General features: G+C 36.2%; 1 protein-coding gene across 1 annotated transcript; it reads left to right on the top strand.

The window, feature by feature from the left end:
- The first annotated feature begins 4,185 nt into the window (after positions 1-4,185).
- On the top strand, positions 4,186-7,727 carry LOC105037145 (uncharacterized). Its single transcript, XM_010912841.4, is given in 8 exon segments — positions 4,186-4,585; positions 4,587-4,730; positions 4,732-4,862; positions 4,865-4,970; positions 4,972-5,732; positions 5,735-6,442; positions 6,445-6,732; positions 7,122-7,727. Coding segments are annotated over 8 exon segments (2,862 nt in total). The 5' UTR covers positions 4,186-4,196; the 3' UTR covers positions 7,457-7,727.
- Positions 7,728-13,104: the final 5,377 nt, after the last annotated feature.

Here is a 13,104-nt window from a genome sequence, read left to right on the forward strand (position 1 = left end):
AGAAAACGAAGAAAAATCAAGGAAAATAAAGAAAAAATGGTAAGAACTTTTCTCACATAGATCGTTATTTTTTTTCTTTTTCGCTTTTTTTCTATTTAGTCCTTTTTTTTTAGAGATATGTAGGAAAAGAGAGTTTGGAGGGGTTTCTTAGATTCCGATGGGATTTTTTCCTTGTTCGGCCCTTCCACCCGATTGTGACTCCTAATAACAGAGGAAAAATTGGGAGAAATGTAGGTAAAATCAAGAAAAATGGAGGGAAAGCGAAAAAAATTGAGAGGTAAGACATTTTCCTACATAGATTCTTATTTTTTTGGCTTTTTTTTTTATTTCATACCTTTTTTCGGAGATCTGTAGCGGTTATATTTTTTTGTCTTATTTAAAAATAGGTTAAACGGATTAAGTCGGGCTGGTTAAACTGGTTGTTCATCTAATAAACAGATTAAACGGGTTGGATTGGATCGATTAAATAGATTAACTGTTCAATAAACATGTTAAATAAGTTGGATCAGATGACCTATTTATTAAATAGTTCATGTTCAGATTTGAAAATCTGACATGTTTAATAAATAGGTCAGATTCAGTTTTGATGTTTTCTGATCCAACTCGCATCTGATCTAATTTATTTATGACCTAATCTGATCCGATCCAATTGTCACCCCTAGTAGAACGAGGGGATCAGGCTCTCATGTAGGCAAAAATATTCATTACAATGGTGATATCACGTCAAACTTGTCACAATCCAATAAAAGCACCTATATTTCTTCGGGTGCCATATATTTCATTGATTCCCGTGAATACTGCCCCACACTAGCCATCAATTCTTAGTTTTTGATTGGGTTGTGACAATTTTAACATGGTATCACCATTGCAACAAATATCTTTTCCTCATGTAGGCTTGGAATGGGTCGAATTGGATGCGAGTTTAGGTCAACCTGAATCCGACCCAATATCTCAGCATTTCGATCCGAATCCGATCCGTAATCCGATGGATCAACACTTTCTTTATCCATACCCTATCCGATTGGGTATCAGATTATCCGATCGGATACCCACCTCGCCTAAATAAGATTTATAGATAAAAATAAAAGCATTGAATAATAGCCCACTGTCACTCTTCAGCTTTTGATGCCTTAACCAAGCTTAAAGGCCATAAAATCTATATTTCATACAACCAGCCCATATTTGAACAATGTATATACATAAGATTGGATTAGATTTGGGTCGGATAATGGGTTGGAGCAGCTACTACCCAAATCTAATCCGATCCGAGATATAAATTTATGGAGTTCAGATTGAATCAGATTAAAATCCAATCAACATGTTGACTAACCAGACCCATTAGGGTCGGGTCAGGTCGGAACCTGTTTGGATCGGGTGTAATTGCCAAGCCTACTCTCATGGCTCTCATTAAGTCGTTGGAAGAAATTTTTGATACAAAAGTTGTTGGAAGCACTTAGATGTCAGGGCACCATCCATTTCTCACCACTTTTGGTTTAGTTAGCCCCAGGAAGAGGAACTGCATCTACATTTTTAAACTTCTTTTGTGCTCGCTACCCCACTACAAGGGCGTAAGAGTGGCTTTTCTTGAGCCTCCTATCTTGGTTGGGAGTTTGAAAAAAAAAAATATTAGTAAGAAGAAAAAAAAATATATTTATTTTCTCTTGATTGAGAGTTTAAAGAAAGGAAAAAAAATTTTTTTTTTCTCTTTTTGATCGGAAGCAAAGAAAAAAAAAAGAAAAAATATTACAACTTTCTTTTATTATTATATTCTTGAAAGAAACCTAATAAACTCAAGAAAGAAACTAAGAGAGCATCTTATTTTTTAATTTTTTTCATCTTATTTTTTTATTTTCATTGATTTTTTCCATTCATAGAAGTCTCAATCAGATAGGATGCTTGAAATAAGCCTTAGGATTGAAATGTAATATTAATTTTATTCTTTATTATTAAAGAGATAAGTTAAAAATTATAAAAGATTCAATAAGTCTCAATTTTTTTTTTCTCTAAATCTATTCGATTTAGAGAAAAAAATGTTGTAGATTTGAGATGATTTATATTCCCTTTGTTTCTCTCCTTTTTATTTCCTTTCTTTTAGAAAAAAAACTTCCAACTAAGAGAAAGTATTAACTTTCTCTTCTATTTTTTACTTTTCTCTCTTATTTTTTTCTCCTAACCAAAGCGTTCAAGACACCTTCCTTCTCCATGTTCGCTTATTCCAACCAATGAAATAGGTTTTATGACAATAATTGGCATTTTTTATGGGTCCCACCTATCTTTCATGGGCTAACAACCTATAGATTGATGTTTACAAGGTAATGTCCCTCTATAGATGACTATTCATAGATTTTAAGACTGACAAAATATGATCCGATCTATGTAAAAATTTATCATAAATAGATTTGAATTTGGGATAAATGGATTCGAATTACAAATAAATTGATATGTTTAACCCATTTAATATTTGGTTTGGATTTGAGTTTTAGGCATCTAATCCATTTAATCTGTTTAATATTTAGGTTAAGTCAGTAACCCATTTAACTTGTTTAAGTTCTATTTAATCTGTTGAAAATATGCTTAACCTATTTTTGTCCTGTTTAATTGGACTGTTTAACTTGTTTAATCTGTTAAAAATCTATTTAACCTGTTTAATCTGTTTAACATGCATAACCTATTTAATAAATGGGTTCTACAGATCAGATCGGATCACATATTTAATAAATAGATTATATTTAGATTTAAATTTTTGATCTATTTAATAAACAGATCAGTTTCTGCTTGATAGATTTTTGACTGACTAGCATCTGACCCGACTCAATTATCACCCTTAATATACTAGTATTAGGATTCCATGTTAATGCAGCCACATAACTATGCTATCTATCATTCGAAGAGATGCCTATAAGGATGATGGCATGAACAAAGCATGAACTTGACATTGGATTGCATATGCTCATCTCATCCCATATGTGACACGATCGGTCGGACTTAGCCAAGCAAGTCTATGAACGCATGCATGGTCGCTAGCCCATCATCCTCAAGATTCAATTAATATAGAACAACTGAACATAAATAAATACTAGTGAACTTACATTAATTTAAATATCTAATACACAATTTTAAAAATAGGGTTTTTAAAAAAATAAACCTTGTCAAAAAAAATTATTAAAATAATTAAAATTTTAAATATTAATTTCCAACATGAAGGATGAGTGCTCTTAAATTCCTCTTCACTTATAAGTCAAATGTATAATTTTTCCGCCCTTTTACTTAAGTTTACTCTTATTGATTAGAACACAACATTTGCCATAAATGAGGATTGTATGTAAAAAATTAATATACTCATCCTTAATTAACATAATAAAGTATTTTTTTTTTAGAAATGGAAGTTAAGAATAATAGACCTTCATTAAGCACCAGATATTTTGCAAAGATTAAAGATTACGCAGGAAAAAATAAAAAGGCTCCCAAATTCGAGTCGCTAAAAAACCAAGCAAGATAAAAAAAAAAAGCAAAAAATGAGAAAGGCGAGTTGGATACAAGAAAATCATAAGGAGAAAGAGAGTCAGATAAAGTATTAGAAAGTCATACATACTGTTCAAAATGTCATATATATTCACGAAAAGTGAGATAAGGCATGAGAAAGCCATATATATATTATTGAACATGTCATATATATTCACAGAAAGTGATATAAGATATTTGAAAATCATAATAACCAACATAATATCATATAAAAAATATAAAAAATTATATATATTGTTTAGTATGCCATTGATATTTATAAGAAGTCATATAAGACATTAGAAAATAATAATATTATTTTTTTTATTCTATAAGTAGAAAAAATATTTTTATCCAAAAAATTTTAAAAAATTAAATAATATTAAATATCTATCTTATCATTAATTACGTTGTGTGATCTAATATAATTGGTGATGTTCTTTTTCTCCGCTGGAGAGCCGTGGACAAAAAAATTACTCGTAAAGTATAATTTATACGTCGCGAGACACTTCGACCCAACGTTCATCACTGAAAATTTATCCAGCAGACGTGCCCCTTTTCCATACCTACCGTACTCATCTAGAGCGGACAGCGATGGCCTGCCACGGCCTTTGGAGAATGCCCAGATCACCTCTGCTGTTCGTAAAAGCTCGCAGACTCAACCTCTTTGTATGACCTCAGCCGAAGCCTCAAAAATGGTGGCAAAAGCCATCTCTTCTTCTCTGCTTTTGCTTATCATCTTCTCCTCCTTTTCGCTAGCCGCATCCCAAACGACACCAGAGGATGGAGAAAGGCAAATTCTCCTCCAAATCAAGGAGGGCTGGGGGAACCCCTCAGTTCTCGGCTCTTGGAACGACTCCACCGCCATCAGCCACTGCAAATGGACCGGAATCGAATGCTCCGCTGATGGCTCTGTGACCAACATCTCACTTGTCAACGAAAACATCACCCAACCCATCCCCGCCGCCATATGCAAGCTGAAAAATCTCTCCATCCTCGACCTCAGTTACAACGACATCCCCGGCACCTTTCCCACATCCCTCTACAACTGCTCTAACCTCCTGCACCTTGACCTCTCCCAAACTACTTCGTAGCGTGATCCCCTCCGATATCTACCGTCTCTCACCCCGTCTCACTCACCTCATCCTCTCAGCCAATAACTTCACTGGAGACATTCCGCCCTCCATCAGCCGGCTCTCGGCTATCGAACATCTCACTCTCGATAACAACTCTTCGATGCGTCCATCCCAGCGAGCTCGGCAACCTCTCAAACCTCCAACCCTCTGGCTTGGCATATAATCCCTTTCTCCGGCACGATCCCTCAACTTTCAGCAATTTGACTCAGCTGAGCTTCCTGTGGATGACCAGACTAATGTGAAGGGCGAGATCCCTGAATTCATAGGAGAGTTGACGGAGATGTTCCAACTGGACCTAGCGTGGAACTCCCTCGATGGAAGCATACCCACGGAACTGGAATCTAAAGAAGTTGCGGATCCTTTATTTATATGCAAACAACCTAACTGGAGCGATCAACATCGACGGACCAATTGGCGCCTTGGGGCTGGAACAGATCGACGTCTCGATTAATCAATTAAATGGATCCATCCCGGAGGAATTCGGCAAGCTTCAGAACCTCTCTATCCTTTTCATGTACTACAACCGGTTTTCCGGTGAGATTCCTGCGAGGATCGGCCTCCTCCCGTCACTGACCGATCTCCGGCTCTTCAACAACAGTCTGATCGGGGTTCTACCACCGGAATTGGGGAAATATTCTCCACTCTGGAATTTTGAAGTCTGGGATAACATGATCTCTGGCTCGCTGCCAGAGTATCTCTGCGCCAGCGGATCTCTGACCTCGATCGCCGTTTTCAACAACAATCTCACCGGCAACATGCCTACGTCTCTCAACAACTGCTCCACCTTGGCCTACATCGACATCCAAAGCAACAGATTTTCCGGCACCCTACCAGACAAATTGCCATCAAAGCTTTTCTCGCTGAACATCGAGAACAACCGATTCTCCGGCAACATTCCATCAATCGCCGAGAGCTTGCAGGTCCTTAAAGCGACCAACAACTTGCTATCCGGTAAAATTCAGCTGTCTTGACCGGAATGTCCGAACTCTCGAGCTACATCTCGGAAGGAACCTGATCTCTGGCCAATCCCGCCAGGGATATCAGAGCTGAAAAATCTGTCTGTTCTTAATCTCAGCCGCAACCATCTTGTTGGCGAATTCCTGCGGCAATTGGGTCCTTACAGGAACTCATCTCACTCGACCTATCAATGAACCATCTGTCCGGCTCGATTCCGTCAGAGATCGGAGACCTCAGGCTCCCCACGCTCAACCTCTCGTCCAACCGGCTCTCCGGCGAGATCCCAATCTCATTACACTTCCCAGCCTACAATCGAAGCTTCCTCTCGAACTCCAGCCTCTGCGCTTCCAGTGAGTTCTTAAACGTCCCCATCTGCAAACATGGCTTCCAATGGAAGCTCCGTATACTGCTCATCGTTCTCGCTTCACTCGTCTCCTTGATGGCAATCGTCTTCGCTGTGTTCGTAAGAAGAGCGCGCCATAGGAGAAGCCATGGCAGAGTTCTACCCACGTGGAAGATGATGTCTTTCTATCCGTTGGATTTTATGGAGTCCACCATCCTGAGTGGGCTCACGGAGGACAACATTATCGGGAGAGGCGGGGGTGGAAAAGTATATCGGATTGTGCTCGAGAACCATGTCGCACAGATCGTGGCCGTTAAAAAGATCTGGAACACTAGGAAGCTTGATTCCCTATTGGAGAAGGAGTTCCAATCCGAGGTTCAAATCCTAGGCTCAATCCGGCATGCTAATATTGTGAAACTACTTTGCTGCCTCTGGAGCGTCGATATGAAACTGCTGGTGTACGAGTACATGGAGAACGGGAGCCTGGATCGGTGGCTTCACAAGAAGAAGTGGAGGGTGGGGGACAAATCGAAGAGATGAACTCTGATTACATACCTTTATTAGACTGGTCCACCAGGTTGCAGATTGCTGTCGATGTGGCACAAGGATTGTGCTACATGCACCACGGTTGCTTCCCACCTATCGTGCACCGAGATGTGAAGTCGAGTAACATATTATTAGACTCCGAGTTTAGAGCCAAGGTCGCTGATTTCGGTCTGGCTAGAATGCTCGTCAAGCTTGAAGAGGACAACACGGTGTCGGCGGTAGCCGGAACATTCGGTTACATGGCTCCCGGTGAGTGATTTTGTCAATTGTTCAAATCTATTTAAGAAATTAATATATGTACATACACATCTTTAGATACAATCAAGGTAGTATTCACATGAATATTAACAGGTTAGTTTTCATATCTCCTGTGAGTTAGCAATTAACCACAAGTTAGAGGACATGTCTTGGCTATCAATGTTGAAACATCAATATGTAGCGATGTACATGGGAGGTGTTAGCAGATGCTGCCACAGTAGCTGCACCTATACCTCACGGTTGCATGCACTTCGATTGTATCTATCGTCTCCCCCAATGTTCGATGAGAGGGATGCCAACAGGAAATACTGCATTTTGCTATTTTAGTGCATTACCATATATTCAATGTGTGTGTTTTATGGTTATTACTTGAATTGCAGAATGTGCGCACTCGAGAAAAATAAATGAGAGGATGGATGTGTACAGCTTCGGAGTGATTCTTTTAGAATTAACCATCGGAAAAAAAGCAAATGATGGTGAAGAAAATAGAAATCTAGCAGAGTGGGCTTGGCGTTGCTTACAGAAGGCTGACAAGATGATCGATGCTATAGATCAGGACATCAAAGACCCAACAAATATAGAAGAGATCGCAATGGTCTTTAAATTAGGAGTCATGTGTACCAGTACATTGCCTTCATCAAGACCTACAATGAAGGATGTACTCCAAATCTTACTACGATGTCAACGAGCTATTGTAAATGATACTATAGTGTGAATGAAAAGATAAAACTGGAGCTCCTACCATTGCAGCTGGCGGTGAGCATCTCATTTAGCCCAACTACAGACTGTCATACCCATGAACAATTCTTTTATACACACAGCAACGAGTGATGGAAGCATGTTAGGCGACATCAATTGGCAAGAGTCTATACGTAAGCACGTAAGCACATTATTCTCCATGTCAATTATCTCTCCTAATAAATATTGTGTATTCCTTGTATCCCTGTTCTTCTTTCATCGGACATTTCACTCTATATTAAACATGCCGGATGACTAATAGTTTATTATCATTGGCCTCCATATTTCTCAAAAAATTCATCCCCGTGATAAACTAGAGGAGGTTCCAACCCTCTCCGTTTTTCACATTAAAAAAAAAAAAAGGGTATCAATAACATTTATATTTGACTTCTCTTATAGGCTAGCACACAAAAAAAAAAAAAAAAAAATGCTAGTAAGCCTCCTTGGAAAGACATTATTAAGCTCTCAGAGAATGTGATGTCTTCTACTACTAAACTTTAGTTTGGATGCATGATACTACCTCTTGTCACTAGGGGATGCGATTTGGATCCCCATATCTGAGTATATATCCTGATTTTTTTTTCTTTTTTCTGGTATGTTAGTATCCCGGTTTTCATGACCATTAGATTTGGTAAATATGGGAACTAAGCTGGCTGCCCACATATTAGAGCAACTCAATACAACAGACCCTCTAAAATAGCCCTAAATATTAGAGTAACCATCTCATAATCTTTTCTAAAGATTATTTATACTGGTTTATTGGCCAAACAGCTCAACCATTCATCCCTAAATAGGTATTGATTTTGATTTTTAAGACTCTTTTTTGAGAAAGATGCAATTGAACCGAGCTGAGTCGAATAGCTAGAAGCTCGAACTTGATTTGGTTCAAAATACTCGAATTTAAAATTTGACTTGAGATCGATTGAGTCTTTATATATCAATTTCGAGCTTGGCTTGATGAAAAAAGACTAGGCTCGAGAATCAACTATATTCTACTTGAATATCAATCAAATTATATTTGAACTTGAGTTCGAGCATAAATTTGAGCTTTATCCTACTAATAATATCTATATTAATATATATATATATATGATAAATAAAATAATACTATTAAAAATATCTATAAACTCAAATCAGCTTGCGAGCTTTTCGATTCAAACTGTTCGAGCTCGATAATAGTTGAGTCGAGCTTGAGTAACTCACGAGCAATTGACTCATTTACACCTCTATTTGGGAGTAGTCATGACTTGATAAGCGGCCAGTTGTAGCTTCTTGATTGTAGATAGTTGGGTGCTCATATGGAATGAAGTCTTGCCGATTGCAATCTTTGTGTGGTAAATATATTTTTATTAGTAACCGATGTATCTGTTTGTTTCTTTTTCTCTAATAAAATTCTTAATAAGTAGCAAATCATATTTTAGTAAATAATAAAAAATCTAGCTTATGATGTTAGTTGAAGGTGTTAGTTTATCAAAGTTCATAGTTCTTGAAAATTGTACCTGGGTAATAGAATATTGCCTTCACGTATTTGCAAGATTAGGGGCATTTGGGAGGGTTTGTATAGGCTACTTGTCTACCAACCTCTTCTATTAAAAAAATAATTGAAACAAATTGGTTTAATTGACCTGATTAATCATTTCCTATAAGTTTGACCTAGACTATTAGGCTAACCTATAAACAAGAAAGTCTACAGATTCATTTGGTTGACGAGAAGTGGAGGAAGAAAGAGACAGTTCTTAAGAAGAGGAGATGAGGCTTCTTATTTAGTTAGAGTTTTAAGAAGAGAGAGAGTGAAAAAATTCTTCCCATAGAAAGTCACTTTTCATATTTTATGAGAAGTAGAAACCTATCGAGGAGGTGGGTTTTGGCACTTCTAGTGGGATGGAAAGTGGTGGTATTTTTTTTTTTTCAATTTTTTTTTGAGATTAATGGCTAAAATTTTATAAAATATTAATGGATGATTAGGATAAAATACTAAATAGTGATATAATATTATATTAGTATTATCTTAATATTTATATAAATATAATATAAATATAAATATTAATATTATAATATTTAGTATATTTTAATATTTACAGTAATATAATATTTTTATTAATATTAATATAATATTTATATTAATATATTGATATTTATATTGATATATATTTAATATTATATTTATATCTATATTAATAAATTTATTATATTAAATATTAATATTATATTAATATAATATTAATATATATTAGTATTTTATTAATATAATAAATTATTATGATCTACTCTTATATTATAATATATTAATATTATATTTATATTAATATAGATATAAGATTAATATTTATATAAAATTTAGGAGTAAAAATATATGGCCTTATTTTTACTAAAGGTATAATAGATATTTTACATAGTTTTTTCAAGAAAATGGTTGCTTAACCAAATATAAGCTGCTCTACAATAAGTTACTTTTTCATGACCAACCAAATATATCCAAATTTTATTCTTAGGAAGTAACTTCCCAGGAAGTGTCTTTTTGGAAAGTGACTTTTTAGAAAGAAAAATTCTTTCCTTGAACCAAATAAGTCTTATATGTTTCCTTTCAATTGAAAATTTTTATTGTAGTTAAATAAGTTTGGTTGAAGGCTATCCTATAATGTATCAAAAATAGAAAAAAAAAAAAAAGAAGTGCAACTCGACATATTTTTCTACCAATGTGCTAACCTAAAAAGGCTAAGGTAACTTGATCAAGAAGAAATTCCACTCACAATGGTATCCTGTATTTTGTTTCTGCTGATTTTCCAATCCAAGATGTGATCAAAGGGATACCCATATTTCCATTTACATTTTTTTTGGATGTGACTTATAACACCACTAATTAAAATTCTAAGGATATAAATTCACAGTAGTCATTAAGAACCTACCATCAGAAAACTCAAAAATACAAGGATACTTCTATGTTATGTCAGTTTTTCAATCTTGTTAAAATTTTTTAGTAATTGCTTTATGTATACTTCTAGTGGCGAAAAAGACAGTTAGAGTAGATATTTGTCCCTATTCTAAAAATAAGGATGAGCTATCGAGGGGATAGCTGTATTGATTCAAGAAATACCCATGCCAGATTGACCTTCCAAAATAATGCAATTAGCTTGTAGGGAGATGGCAGCAAATCGATGACCTTTCAAAGTAGCTGTAAGTCCAATGACAGGAACAGAGATAGATGAACTCCATAGGAGAAGCAGCAGCTTAAAGCACCTGGAATCGAACTGGCCCATGGGAGAGCTCAGATGGTGAGGTGCCTGTGGCAAGTCCAAAACCTAAAATCGACTCAGTGCGGCCAAGAACTAGCCTAAAAATAGATCATGATCCAAGGAATAGCCGAAATAATGCCGACAAAGTAGGACTTAAATTCTAGTTCATTCAAAGCTCAAATATTACCCTAGCTTGAGCAAATTTTGGGCTTGAGCTTTCTTATGCACAACCCGCATGGATGGGTCTATTTTTTTAACCCAACCCATGTTCTATTGGTCCTGGAGGTTATAGACTCGTAGCTTGGAAACCCAGAAAAGGAAAAAGACAAGCAACGATCCCTAGTTTCTACTTCCATCCCCTGTTGGACTTATCAAAGTTCCATTTTTCTTTTTCCTTAACAAAGGGAAAGGTCATCATTATTTTTTTTCTATTTCTTTTCCTTTTTTTTAATTTTTAAGCTTAAGCTATGCCTTTCTTTGGTTCGAACAAATACATGGGCGACTTACACTTCTAGACTTGTTCCATAACTTCCAGAATCCCATTCAATTTTTCTTTAGTTCTTCAAGTCATACTCAAACAGTTGAGCATTTTCTTACCAAAAAAAAAAAAAAAAAGTTGAGCACTTCAAAGAAGGGTTCATGAACCACAGATTCAGCTATTGAAAACCACGGAACTAGCCCTATTGGTCCACGAATCTTTGTTGTCCATAATGTTGCATGGTAGATGTCAACAATTTGGCTTGTTCTACTTGATACTGTTTCATCAGCCCTTGGAACACGTCTAATACTTTGGTTGTCCTAGCTACCATACTCACATGATATCTCTTATGAGAGAGAGGAGGGATTCAAGAGAGATCTTCTTGCTGGCCTGGGAATTGTCATATTCACATCATCATAAAGATCATGGAAAGTGACATCAACAATCTTGTTTGGTAGCTAGTGCCCTTATTTTCAAATCAGATGAACTGTCAGGAACGCATAATAATTTTCAAAATGCCATGCAGAGGTATACTCTTGACTAATTAGTGCACTTTATTTTGTTCCTAGAGGACTTGCAGACCTAAGTATTTTGTACAGGTAAAAATCTACCTATATACAATGGAGTCAACAAACAACCTTATTTTAAATTGATGCAGTTGAAGAAAAATTAAGTAGTTATATACATGCATTTTTAAAATTTTTACAATGAAATAGGCTAGATTAAACATTTTAATCCCTACGCATGCATTAGATCAGATCTAAACTACCTACTAAGGATCTATGATATGAATTTACATGTAATTAAAATTTGATATAGAGAAGAATCTGCATCGATGACATCGATGTCCTAGATCAGATCTAACCGTTAGATCTAATCTGATGAGTTCAGAACTCATTATCTTCGTACGGATCGATGATCGCCACTGCTGATGAATGTAGTATTGAGTTTTTTCTGATACCGAGCAGCCGTACAGAACGTCGATCTCTATAGGATATCCACTTGAAGCCCCGATCTGATCCACTCCCCAGGAGTGCTAGCTCGCGAGAAAGGCACTGAATGACTGATTTCACTCCTTCCTTGGATCTCTTGGACTCTTCCGGATCTGAAGATAGAACAAGAGAAGGACCACAAGATGGTGGAAGAAGAATAGAAAAGACTCTCTTTTCTTTTCTTCTCAAAAACCCTAAAGACGAAATCCTAGAGTGCCCACGTAGATCTCATGCCCAAGAGGAAGTATTTTTCCTCTGTTACACACGCATAGAAGCCCGCCCCCTCTCTGTTTTCACACCCCTATCTAGAACCTTTCTCATGGTGATTTTCTTCTAAAATTGTGCACAAATCTGAGATGGTTTTTAATGATTGGGGGAGGAGTGGATAGGATCACGTAACAACAAGATAAAGACCAAGTTGTTAAGTTTAAACTCAAACCTCTTTGAATTCAAAACCCAAACAAACTTATCCTATCCACAAGGGTGTTGGAGGAAGGGCTACACCACTCTTCTGTTTGTGATTTCTCCATGCTGAATTTGTGTGGAGAGCAGAGGGCGTGGGGTTTAGGTGTCGCAAATACTTTGAAATTCAAACTGATTTGAATTCTAACTTGATCCAATTAGGTCCTAACCAAATCAAATTAAGTTAGACTCAATTAGATCATTAAACCTAATCTAATTAAACATTGAATCAACTCAATTAAATCTCAATCAAATTAGAAATTAATTGAGCCAAAGTCCTGATCAAATCAGATACCAAACACCCTTAGCAATTAGGTCATCTCATAATCAATCGGTCAAATCTAATTAATCAAATTCAATCAGACTTGATCCAAATCTTAATGCTCAATCAAATTGAGCTAATCATAATCCAATTAGTAGTTAGTCCTCCATTAATTCACTAACCTTTAACAAAATAATT

This window comes from Elaeis guineensis, chromosome 6 (genome assembly GCF_000442705.2).
Source record: "Elaeis guineensis isolate ETL-2024a chromosome 6, EG11, whole genome shotgun sequence".
Lineage (NCBI taxonomy): Eukaryota > Viridiplantae > Streptophyta > Magnoliopsida > Arecales > Arecaceae > Elaeis > Elaeis guineensis.